General features: G+C 44.6%; 1 protein-coding gene across 2 annotated transcripts in view; it reads left to right on the top strand.

The window, feature by feature from the left end:
• Window positions 1-12,944, top strand: part of ASL (argininosuccinate lyase) — a 50,864-nt gene that overhangs the window by 21,649 nt on the left and 16,271 nt on the right. For both annotated transcript variants that reach the window (XM_073558922.1, XM_073558923.1), the window contains 6 exons: window positions 651-728; window positions 887-964; window positions 6,264-6,316; window positions 9,014-9,076; window positions 9,404-9,518; window positions 10,351-10,435. In XM_073558922.1, coding sequence (XP_073415023.1) covers window positions 651-728; window positions 887-964; window positions 6,264-6,316; window positions 9,014-9,076; window positions 9,404-9,518; window positions 10,351-10,435 — 472 coding nt within the window. The remainder of the gene's footprint in view (window positions 1-650; window positions 729-886; window positions 965-6,263; window positions 6,317-9,013; window positions 9,077-9,403; window positions 9,519-10,350; window positions 10,436-12,944) is intronic.

The raw sequence follows: 12,944 nt of genomic DNA, 5'->3' as shown, positions 1-12,944 counted from the left end.
CCGTTTTTTTCAAAACCTGGCGGATTTTGACTGGTTGTAAAAAACGGAAGTGTGAAAGAGGCCTAAGACATCAGATTGCAGATATCAAGATATCGTTTTATTCAGCTTCCTATAATCTACATGCCTATCAAGTGCTATATAAAGACTGCTTTAGAGAACAGTAGTTGGGAAGTTCTGCAGACCACTCTTCTGCCCAAGCACCATAGCACACTGGAGCCCTGGTTGCACAGATTCTGTTTTCTGCATTGAGACTGGTCTGATTTGTTGTCGCGTGGTGAGAAAGAATGCACCACAAGACCTTTGGTGCTGGACAATCAGTGATGAAAAGAAACCAATAGATCTCCAAGGACAAAAGATATTCTTTTAGCTATTGGGCAGAACTAAAGTAATAAACTGAAGCTTCTAGGCCACAAGGGACAAATAAAATGCGCTGGAATTGAGGGACAGACAGAATCTAGCCCATAAAGGAAGAAAACAGCACCACTGGCTAATAAGACAGGACCTTGACACAAGGTCAGGATTCTCTAAGAAATTTAATTGCATCCTATTAAATATTATTACATTAGAATTTTTTGTATTTTCAGTATTTATTTTATAGGTTTTTCTCTGCAGCTCAAATATTTTGCTTTTCTTTTTTTTTTTTAATACAGAGAGGTTGATATTTTATTCCCTGGATATACTCACATGCAGAGAGCACAGCCTATTCGATGGAGTCATTGGATACTAAGGTAACGGACTGTTTTTTCTTATCTTGGCTTCATACAACTCAATTGTCCCTCGCCTGACTTTGCCTTTTCTTACAGAAGCCATGAGGCTTTTTTAGTGACACATATATAATACTAGCCATAATACATATTTGTAACTATTTTTTTTCCTTATCTATCAGCCACGCTGTGGCATTATGTAGGGATGCTGAGAGACTTGGGGAGATACGGAAGCGAATCAATGTTTTACCCCTAGGAAGGTAAATTAATTATTATTATTATTATTATTTTGATCTGTTGAATAAAATGCATTTGCATCCAAGTTAATCATGCACCTTTAAGCTATATTCAGCGTTTTTTTCCTGCAGCAAAACCTGCACTCTTGGCAGAAAAGAAGCAGCGTCAAAAACGCAGGTTTTTGGTGCGTCTTTTAGGATCGCAAAGATCAGCTTTTCTTCCATCACAGAATCATGAACACAGGTCACCAATGCTATGTTCATGAAAAAATACACATACAAATATAACATCTGCAGGAGGAGAATTGGTCTGGAATAATTTACCTAGGACATTGGCAGTACATTGAGTTTGTAGGACACTGTTTACTTTCATACTTTGGTCTGCCATTGAATTGCTCAGGCCTTGTTCAATTTCACATCTTGGTCGGCCAATGTTTACATTTTTCATTAAAAACGCTGCAAAACCCGATACCTGCATTTTTCAGTGTTTTTTCACCACCCATTGCTTTCAGTGGGTAAAAAACGATAAAATAACACTGAAAAAACGCTGAAAGAAGTGACATGCTCTATTTTGCAAAAAAAAGCACAAAATACTGATGACATGAAAACCAAGTTGTGTCCATGAGATTTCTAAAATTTCAAATTTTGCCTGCACTGTAAAACGCAGTTGAAAATTTGCAAACGCGCCTTAGGGTAGAGTCCAGAGCAACGGCTGTTGGCCACTTCAACAAGCAGGTCCCATAGGAACCTCTACTTTCACCCTGTATAACCCTTATACAGGGATCTGGACGGGTTCCCTGGGTTGTGTCCACGATGTTGCTGTTGGACAGAGGAGTGAGCTTAAGGCAAGGATAGTCAAACAAAGCATGATCAGGAACTAGAGGCACAGAACTAGAGACAGAATAAGTAGCCAAAACCATATTCATAGTAACAGCCAGGGTCAGATACTATGAGGTAGATAACAGCAAAGTCATACAGGCTTAGGTAAAGATTAGGGGTATCACTGAGTCATAATTAATTACGAAACAACAGGAATATATACCCAAAGCTATATATATAAACCAAGCACAATATCTGACAACTCCTGGGTGTAAAGGTACTGTCACACTTAGCGATGTACCAGCGATCCCGACCAGCGATATGACGCGGTCAGGATCGCTGGTACATCGCTAAGTGGTCGCTAGTGAGCTGCCACATAGGCAGATCTCACTAGCGACATCGCTGGGGACGGGGATCGCTACTTACCTGTCACACCAGGCGATCCTGCGTCCTCCCGCCCGGCTCCACGCGTCGCTCGTCCTCACAGCAGGAAGCGCCACAGGAAGCTGACGACGAGAAACGGTCCTGAACGTTCTTGCGCGATCAGCGATAACCAGCGGGGGAGCCGGTCGCTGGTAAGTATCAGACACAGAGATATCGCTAGCAATATCGCTATAACGTCACTAGTTATAGCGATATTGCTAGCGATATCTCTTAGTGTGACATGCCCTTAAGTAGGGAATTTAAGTAGAGTGGGTAGAGTGTTGTATTAGTTCATTGGCCTTAACAGGGGTTGATTGCTTCTGCTCACCTACTTTACCCACACTAGAATCTGTGCCTGGATAGCATCTGTGCTGCCCATAGATACTGGCCATCACTTCTCCTCCAGCAGCTCCCAAAGAATGAATAAGGCTCACGATCTACATTCCCTATCAGTGTGTCTTTGGCGTGTGGAATGAAACCGGAAAACCCGGAGGAAACCCAGGCAAACACAGGGAGAACATACAAACTCAGTGCAGATGTTGTTCTTCGTGAGTTTGAACCCAGGACCCCAGCGCTGCAAGGCTGCAGTGCTAACCACTGAGCGACCATACTGATGTTCCTGGAGCAGGTCCAGGAACAGGTCCAGAGATGTGACACTATCTAAAGTACATGGCTAAGAGAAAAAAAACTATGTGAAAAGTAGAAAATACATTTGATTAAAATGACTTGGTTATCTACACTAATGACCACTTAATTAGAGAAGTTACCGTGTCCGCATGGGCTGATATTCCTGCAGAATGATTTCAACAGAAAAGGAGGTCCAGCACGCTACTATGTGGGTATCTAATAAAGGGGCCATTTAGTGTGCATGTGCTGGCTAATAGTACTCTATAGTTAATAGATTTGGAAAGTGAAAAGGATTTGAATGAAACAAGACTTTTGTATGCTGTGGTAGATAGTACTTCTGGAGGAATACAGAGGATAAGGAGGACAGCTTATTCGAGATCAGTACAACATCCATTCTTTGTACACTCAGGAGCTTTTTCTGCCATCTACTATATAATCGTCTAATTCTGTCTGTCTGTGTCTGTCTGTTTGTAACGGAAATCCCGCGTCGCTGATTGGTCGCGCCTGGCTGGCCGCGACCGGCCGGCCGCGACCAGAGACAGAATTAGACGATTATATAGTAGATACCCGATGCATTAGGTATGGCGGCCGGGATTCAATGAGCGGCACGGGATTCAAATCCCCCGCACCGCCGGCTGAGGCAATGAGCGTTGCCGCGCGGGATTTGAATCCCCCGCCAAGCCGCGCTGCTCCGCTCATTGGCTGAGCCGCCCGTCAGCTGAGGCTTGGCGGGGGATTCAAATCCCACGCAGCACCGCTCATTAGCTCAACCAGCGGCGCGGGGGATTGCATACTTACCTGACCGGGAGGAGCGTTGCCGCGGCGCTTCTCTTCTCACCGGAGACCGGGGCAGGAGTGCGGTGTTGGAATCGAGCATGCGCATAGCGCTATCCAGCGCCATTTTACTGAAGATACATTTGCAGTGTGCCTTCAGCAATATGGCGCCGGACTGCACGGTATGGGTATGCACGTACTTCGGCGCCAGACTCCTCCCTCGGCCTCCGGCAGAACATGAGCACAGGGAAGAAAGGCGAGTATAAATGTTTTGGGTTTTTTTTGTATGTGTGCAGTTTAATAGGGGTGAAAGGACCATACATATCAGGATAGGGGGGGTGAGAGATAGCATGCATACCAGGATAGGGGGTGAGGGGACCATGCATATCAGGATTGGGGGGTGAGAGGACGATGTATATCAGGAAAGGAGGGTGAGAGGACCATGCATATCAGGAAAGGGGGGTGAGAGGACCATGCATATCAGGAAAGGGGGGTGAGAGGTAGCATGCATACCAAGATAGGGGGGTTCGGGGACCATACATATCAGGATTGAGGGTGAGGGGACCATGCATACCAGGAAAGGGGGTGAGAGGACCATGCATACCAGGATAGGGGGGTGAGAAGACCATGCATACCAGGATAGGGGGGTGAGAGAACCATGCATACCAGGATAGGGGGTGAGGGGACCATGCATACCAGGATAGGGGGGTGAGAGGCCCATGCATACCAGGATAGGGGGGTGAGGGGACCATGCATACCAGGATAGGGGGGTGAGGGGACCATGCGCTTCTCTTCTCACCGGAGACCGGGGCAGGAGTGCGGTGTTGGAATCGAGCATGCGCATAGCGCTATCCAGCGCCATTTTACTGAAGATACATTTGCAGTGTGCCTTCAGCAATATGGCGCCGGACTGCACGGTATGGGTATGCACGTACTTCGGCGCCAGACTCCTCCCTCGGCCTCCGGCAGAACATGAGCACAGGGAAGAAAGGCGAGTATAAATGTTTTGGGGTTTTTTTGTATGTGTGCAGTTTAATAGGGGTGAAAGGACCATACATATCAGGATAGGGGGGGTGAGAGATAGCATGCATACCAGGATAGGGGGTGAGGGGACCATGCATATCAGGATTGGGGGGTGAGAGGACGATGTATATCAGGAAAGGAGGGTGAGAGGACCATGCATATCAGGAAAGGGGGGTGAGAGGACCATGCATATCAGGAAAGGGGGGTGAGAGGTAGCATGCATACCAAGATAGGGGGGTTCGGGGACCATACATATCAGGATTGAGGGTGAGGGGACCATGCATACCAGGAAAGGGGGTGAGAGGACCATGCATACCAGGATAGGGGGGTGAGAAGACCATGCATACCAGGATAGGGGGGTGAGAGAACCATGCATACCAGGATAGGGGGTGAGGGGACCATGCATACCAGGATAGGGGGGTGAGAGGCCCATGCATACCAGGATAGGGGGGTGAGGGGACCATGCATACCAGGATAGGGGGGTGAGGGGACCATGCATACCAGGATAGGGGGGTGAGAGAACCATGCATACCAGAATTGGGGGGAGAGGAGACAATGCATACCAGGATAGGGGGGTGAGAGGCCCATGCATACCAGGATAGGGGGGTGAGGGGACCATGCATACCAGGATAGGGGGGTGAGGGGACCATGCATACCAGGATAGGGGGGTGAGGGGACCATGCATACTAGGATAGGGGGGTGAGAGGACCATGCGAGACAGCGGTGACGCAGCCGGGAAGCAGCTGCGGAAGTATCCCGACCGGCGCTAGCGATCTTGCTCAGTGTGACACGCAGCAGCGACCAGGCCCCCGCTGTGAAATCGCCGATCGTGGTGGATGATCCTGGACCATCTTTTGAACGTCAGTCTCCCGCTGGCAAGCATGCATACATACATATTCTAGAATTCTCGATGCGTTAGAATCGGGCCACCATCTAGTAACAAAATAATTGTTTTTTTTCTAATTCCTCTTGGCTGGCACACCTTCTGTTGTTTCTGCACATCACTTTCTTATCTGTGACATCGCCACCTGTTGTGGGGAGACATTATGCAGAGTCACTGGCAGTTCCTAAATTTACATTGTTGTTACCCATATGACAACAACCCTGTAATGTAATCGCATGTGCTTACGCTCTTATGGGCCTGAAATGCCTCCACCCTTCCGGTAATTGGCGAGACAATGACATCATATTTTCTATGGAGTCTTAATGTCACTGACCTTCAGTTTATAGGGAAGACACCACTTTAGAGTCAAGAGCAAAATCCATTGGAGAGAGACCCTGACTAATAGAGAGCCAGTGTCTAAGCCCCCAAACTTAACTGGCACACTAGGTGTGAAGTCACATCACCAAAGCTATATTCTACTTTACCATTAGGATAGTATTTTTGGATAATAAAAGTGGGATCCATAGTAGTTCAATTGATGAAAAGTTGGCCAGTTTTACAGCAAGTCAAAGAGCACTGAAAATCAGGACAATTATTCCCTGAAAATGGTAGGGGACAGATGTAAAGAATTAGAACTGCACGATCAGACTACATACAGTTTTTTGATGCTTTGGAGTGATAACAAAAACGATTGCTAAGATGGACATACCTCTTTAAATAAGAACCGGTTGCTTATTCATTCTATTTTTTTCTTTCTTTTTTTTTTTTCTACAGTGGTGCAATAGCTGGAAATCCCTTAGGAATAGACAGAGAACTTCTACGTAAAGGTACTATTTTATTATTTTTTCTTTTATGTACAGTATAGATTTTTTTTTTTTTTTTTAAGGTACAACTGAGATTCTTAGCGGAAACTAGATCACAAATGTTGATGGTCCTCCTGGCCCTGTCACAACAGCTAATAATATCAGATTTAATAAAATAACTGTAGATGCATATGCCAAATCATCTAAAGAGTCACTCTCCTGGTAGTCTTGTACCCAAATTATTACAGACTTTTTAAGCTATTCCTTCTGTCAAACCATATACTAGTCATCAGTATCACAATAGTCCATACTTAAGAAGCCATATACCAAGCGCTCGCCTAAAGGTTGTAACTTGCATATGGGTTAACAATGGAAGTTGCTATGGTACTTGTGGTTTACCGCGTTATTCTTTTGCAAAATAACATAAATCAGTAACATTGCAATCCTGGTTATTGGATAATTACGTTTATTATCTCCTTCATTAATTTGGAATTACCAGCATTAAACCATAGTTTCTTTTATGTTTAGAATGCAAATAGTTCAGTCTCACTATTGAGGCCATTAGTGAAAAGTTATGTAATTTAATTAGCCATATACTCTTTGCATGGGACATGCATACTGAAAGCACAGCTCCAAACTATCAGCAACAAAGAAGTAAATTAAAGGATCAGGGCAGATAGATGAGCACTTTATATATGGCATCCTTTACGCAATAGGTGATTCTATTTCTAAGCTACTCTATCATTGTGGATACTGGTAACTAGCACATGGTCTGACAGACGCTGTGGTCTTAATAAGTTGTGTGAACATGGGCCCCAAGTCATCAAAGCTTTTACACCAAAAAGTGGCAAAATGTTGGCGTCTTCATGCCAATTTCTCCCAGCTGCACCGAAAAGGGTGGAGTTGAGGCACGACAGGGCGTAGTGGTGGCGTGACGCCACAGCTTGTCTAACTCATGACAGAAATTTCACTACACCTCCTGACTGGATTGAGATTTCTGGCGTGGCGTACTGAGGTACACACCACTCGTCAGACGCTCCAGATTTATGAAGAGCTGTTCACCTTTTATGAATCAGGAGCGTCTGACTCCACCACATCCCCTCATCTAGACCGGAGAGAAAATCAACGGCCTTTATGAATTAGGGCCTTGGTGTTATAAACATGAGATACTGAGCTTTGTAATTTCTCTATAATCTCCTTTTTTATAAGTTAAAGAGAATCTGTCACCCATATTTAGTGATATCATGTAAAGATATCACTAAATTATGCGTCCCATAAGGATTCTATTCGGGCTTTTGACTCCCCCCGAGCCCTTCACATGCAGGACACACGTCCGGGGCATAGTCCGCGCTGGAAAATACCGGCGCTTGCACAGTAGCGATTTTATGCTTCGCCCACAGTTGGGCAAAGCATACTGCGCAGGCGCTGGGGGCTTTTACATTGCGAAAGCGCGGAAACCTACGTCGTCTGTGGTATTCACAGACGAAGATTACGTGAAGCAAGCCGAGGAGGGAGAAGACCACTAAGCCACGCCCCTCGAACCGGACCACGGCGATTTGCATGCATCACCAACAAGCTAAAAAAGGTATTTATGCCTCAAAGGTGCGGGGTCGAGGGGAGTCAAAAGCCCAAATAGAATCCTTATGGGACGCACAATTTAGTGATATCTTTACATGATATCACTAAATATGGGTGACAGATTCCCTTTAACAAACATTAAGAATATGTATCCAAGCAGAATGCTCTAGAATGTAGCATCAATCAATGCATGCACACTGCTGTTCTATTCTAAGGCTACTTTTACAATTAGTGCATTTTTTGTGGTCTGTTATTGTGGCCCGTTTTTGCGGGCCGCATTTTTTGCGGTCTGCTGCAATAATAGACCGCAAAAAAGCTTGCGGGTCGCCGTTTTTCATTTCTCCAATACTATGTAAATAGTATTGGGGAAAAAAAATTGGGGCAAAAACGGAACCCACGGTGCACCCCTAAAACAAACTTTCAATTGACTTTCAATGGGGGCCGTGTCCGTACGCCGTATAAAAGATCGAGTAAGCTCGATCTTTTATCACGGCCGCAAATATGGCCCTCACGGCCGTACGGCACATGGCGTAACATGGAATTTTTGCTGGTTGATTTTGCGGCCCCATAGAAATCTATGGGACGCAAAATCGGACCGCAAAAATACGGGAAATGTACAAGCAGCCTAACAGGGATAAAAATCCCCGCTCTGCCGATCAGTGCAGGTCCAAGCGATCGGACCCCCACTGATTAACAAGTTATCACCTATCCTATAGATATGATAACTTGTTTTCACCAGACAACCCCTTTAATTTAACAGAATAATTTCTAGTGTGGATCTGTGATCCTGTGCTGTAATGTCTGTATACTCTCTTTTGCTTTGTTACCTGCCCAGGAGCTGTGGTATGATCAGACCATGTTCCTGTACGGTCGGACACACAGACATTACACAGTACACAGCAGGGGCACATGTATAAGATTATCTCAGCACAGGAACATTTTTTTTTTTTTACACATCCAATTGTTGAACTTATTTTTATTCCAAGATCTATTGATTAAACTGTACCTTGTTCGTCGGAAAACCCCTTAAGGAATTAAATCAGCTCACCAAGTGGTTAGCATTATGTGCCTGCAATCATCATAATAAACTGTGTTGAACTTATCTAAATTCTGAATCTAAATTTGGACACTTATCATCGACAGAACTTAAATTTGACTCAATGAGCCTGAACAGCATGGATGCCACCAGTGAGCGAGACTTTATAGGTAAAACCAACACATTTTTATAGAAAAATCTACATATAAAATAGTTTTCCGTTGATTTATTTAATTTCTGTAACTTTGTAAAACAGGAGTAGACAAGGTTTGTTCATCAATATATATATAACAGGATTTACAGCTTATTTTAATACTTTTCTTGTTTAACTACCTCTCTCCATAAGACAGAGTGGAGGCCTCATTATGACAATGTATTACCAAAGTTGCTGTGCTTGTACAATTATGTTAGAAAAAGTGTAGGAAAGCCACGGCTGCCATATGCTATGCCGCACACTTTGCTACTATTCTCTCAAAATACATCTGATTTGGTTTCAGCGGAATTTCTTTTCTGGGCCTCTCTGTGCATGACTCACCTTAGTAAGATGTCCGAAGATCTTATCATTTACAGCACTAAGGAGTTCAGCTTCGTTACCCTCTCTGACTCTTACAGGTTTGTGGTTTATACATCGCATACCATATTACCAACACTTACAATTTTAAAGGGAATCTGTCATCAGTTTTTTGCTATGCATTTTGACAGCACCATAAGGTATGGGCAGAGACCCTTATTCCAGCAATTTATTGCTTAGTTTAATGGTTGCAGTAGTTACGATAGAGTCACAGTGTTCTCTAATACAGATCTAGCAGGACTCAGTTGTTGAGCTGAGTATTAATCCACCTACACTACAGCTTTCTGTGTACATTTTATAGTAAGAGAGAGCTGCTAATCAGTGCTGTGGGCGTGGTTGGACTAGACGGCACAAGGCCTGTTGTCCTGTAGTGATAAACTCCTGCTGATTAAACACTAATTGTATTGAAACAGAAAATGACAGCCCAGTAAGAGACACATCCTTGGACTAATGGTCTCTGCTCCTACATAATGGTGCTCTCCAAAAAATACTGCTGAAAATTTCCCTTTAAAGATCTACAAACCGCAGTGAAGTTCCTTTATTCTGCTATCTGGTATAGAAAAAATCTCCCTTATTTGTCTATTAATAGCTGGTAGTGCAGAAGACAGTGGAAACCAACTTTGATGGCTGTTCATCCCTTTCTTAGGTCCACTGTAAGCTACATTTTTTCCTGAAACACTGCTGGGAATCTGAATACAACATAGACTCTTACAATAAGCGAGTCTATCCCTGTTTCATCCTGCCCGAAATTTAATCAGCATGAATCAACTGACAGCTTCCCTTTAATGTGATTTGACCACTTTTAAATGCTGCAAGGTGCGGTGCATACATTATAAAAATTAATACTTACATTTTCATCTTATTTCTCCCCAGTACTGGGAGTAGTTTAATGCCTCAGAAGAAAAACCCGGACAGTTTGGAACTAATCCGCAGCAAAGCTGGACGTGTCTTTGGCCGAGTATGGGCAATAGACTTATCCTACAACATTTCTGTGTATAACCTTTCCATAATTGTGGTGGGACACATGCTTGCTATGTAGATACCACAGTTATTTTCATATAACACTGCATCCTTATCCTAGTTTCTATAATATATTAATAACCGTTGGCACACTTTTTACATTCTTCCTACATTTGTGTGGTTGGGTACTTTGGTTTTGTCTCTCACTCCTACTTATTGATAGATCAGTTGTCCTAGTGTATCTGTGCTTGACTGACTATGAGTGGGAATGGGGTTATGTGAGCTGTTGCTCTTTGTGCATGGTGCCATGGAATATATTGGCACAATCTAACAGGAAAAAAGGATATGCTAAAGGGTCTGGCAACTTCCTTGTAATTCATGAATACTGATGCCACTGGACAATCTTATAGCACCAGCTCACACAGTAGACTAATTAGTTAGCTCACCAGGTCTGACCAAAAATTTCCTTCACTTGCATTTGCAATTAAATGAACTCTATAGGGAATGTAGTAGGTAAAACTTGGCACTCAGAAGGTTTGCAATGGTGCTATTTCAGAGCGACGTGCATCACAGCACCTAGCACTATAGCAAGACTGAAACAATATTTTTGATACTGATTGCCTGTTAAAGAGAACCTGTCACCAGGTTTGGCCGATACGAGTTACGGCCACCACTTTTCAGGGCTTATCTACAGCATTCTATAATGCTTTAGATAAGCCCCCGCTCCGACCTGCAAAAGAAGAAAAATAAGCTTTATTATACTCACCTGCGGGCGGTCCGGTCTAAGGGGTGTCGCTGGTCCTGGTCCGGCGCCTCCCATCTTCTCGCAATGCCGTCCTCCTTCTTAGTTCGTGTGGATGACGCATCCCTATGTCATCCACACAGTCTCCTCGGCATCAGGCTCCTGTGCAGGCGAACTTCTCTGACCTGTTGAGGGCAGAGCAAAGTCTTGCAGTGAGCAAGGCGCTGGGCCTTTTTGACCTTTCCCGGCATCTGTGCACTGCATTACTTTACGCTGCACTCAACAGGTCAGAGAAGTACGCCTGTGCAGGAGCGCGATGCTGGGGAGCCTGTGTGAATGATGCAGGGACGCATCATCCACACGAACCAAGAAGGAGGCTAGCATCGCAAGAAGATGGGAGGCGCCGAACCAAGAAGAGCAACACCCCTCAGACCAGACTGCCTCGCAGGTTAATATAATAAAAGTTATTTTTCTTGTCTTCCAGGTCGGGTTGGGGGCAGAGATACAGCAATATAGAATGCTGGATATCAGCCCTGAAAGGCGGTGGCGGCATTTCATATTGGCCAAACCTGGTAACTGGTTCCCTTTAAACAAGTTATCCTTCACTACAAACCTTCTGAGTGCCAAGTTTTGTCTACTATACTACTTATGGATTTGAACCCTACTGTCACGATCCATTTTTGGATTGGTGACAGCTCTGGTTCCACTCAGTTTAAAACTTTTTTCCTTTTGGACGATCGGGGGTTAATGTCAGTTTTTCCCCCGCTGGCAGTCTGGTGTTACTGCAATGCTGCTGGGTCAGCTGATGCAGGTGGTGACCACTCCCACAATCCTTTAAAAGGTCACCTGATGTGTCAGCTGACTGTTGAAGATATAGTTCCTTTCTGGAGACCAGCCTAGCAGGAGCAGCTCTCTGGTGTCAGCCACGTTTTGTGTTGGGAGTTCAGTTCCAGTTGTTATCTGCGGTGTGGAACTTAGCAGCGGTGTCCATAAGCTAAGTTGTTTTTCCCCGTCCCTTACTTGTTTGTCATTATCCCGTGTATTATTATCTGTAGTGGCTAGGCTAGCGCCCTACGTCGACCAGTGCACTAGCCAGGGCAGTTTAGGTGACGTGAGGGACGAGGTATCCTGACGGCGGCGGAGGAAAGGACCCGCATAGGGTGTTAGCTGAGTGCAGGGACAGGCTCAGGTTGGAGCCCAGGTGGTGACCATCCCTCATTCCCTATTGGTAAGGCCTTCCTCTCACCTATTCCATCCGCGTTGTATGTGTGTTGTGCCGTTAGCTAACCGACCATCCTTTGGGTCGTGTCATACCATGGCATTCACCCCGTGACACCTACTTGGGCACCTCTTCACTCTACAGGAGTGCCGTATAGTTCTCAACACTGTATAGGGAATGTGTCATTGGAAAATGACCTAAACTCCAATGTGTTTTGTTTTATTTCTTCTTTTCCTCATTACTACATATATTAAAAAATAATTTCACACTGGCCACTAGGCCTTCTACTCCAATCTTACTTCTTGTTCTGTACAGAATTTTCACTAGTCTTCAGCATTATCATAACAGACAGGATTACAATGACAGGTAACACCTCTATACACCGCTAACAACACAGGATCCACCATTTACAATAAGTGATATTTGCCCAGATCAGCACTTGCCCAGAAATACTTCGATAGAAGTCAAGAGTCAGATTCAGTTAAGCGCTGCCTATGTCTATCTGGCTGCTGAAAAGAACAAGAAGTATAAGGCAAGCATTGAGTT

Source organism: Dendrobates tinctorius, unplaced genomic scaffold (genome assembly GCF_039654945.1).
Source record: "Dendrobates tinctorius isolate UK_male_01 unplaced genomic scaffold, ASM3965494v1 ptg000263l, whole genome shotgun sequence".
NCBI classification, from domain to species: Eukaryota; Metazoa; Chordata; class Amphibia; order Anura; family Dendrobatidae; genus Dendrobates; species Dendrobates tinctorius.
The sequence above is the reverse complement of the archived record's forward strand: the minus strand, read 5'-3'. Positions and strand labels throughout refer to the sequence as shown.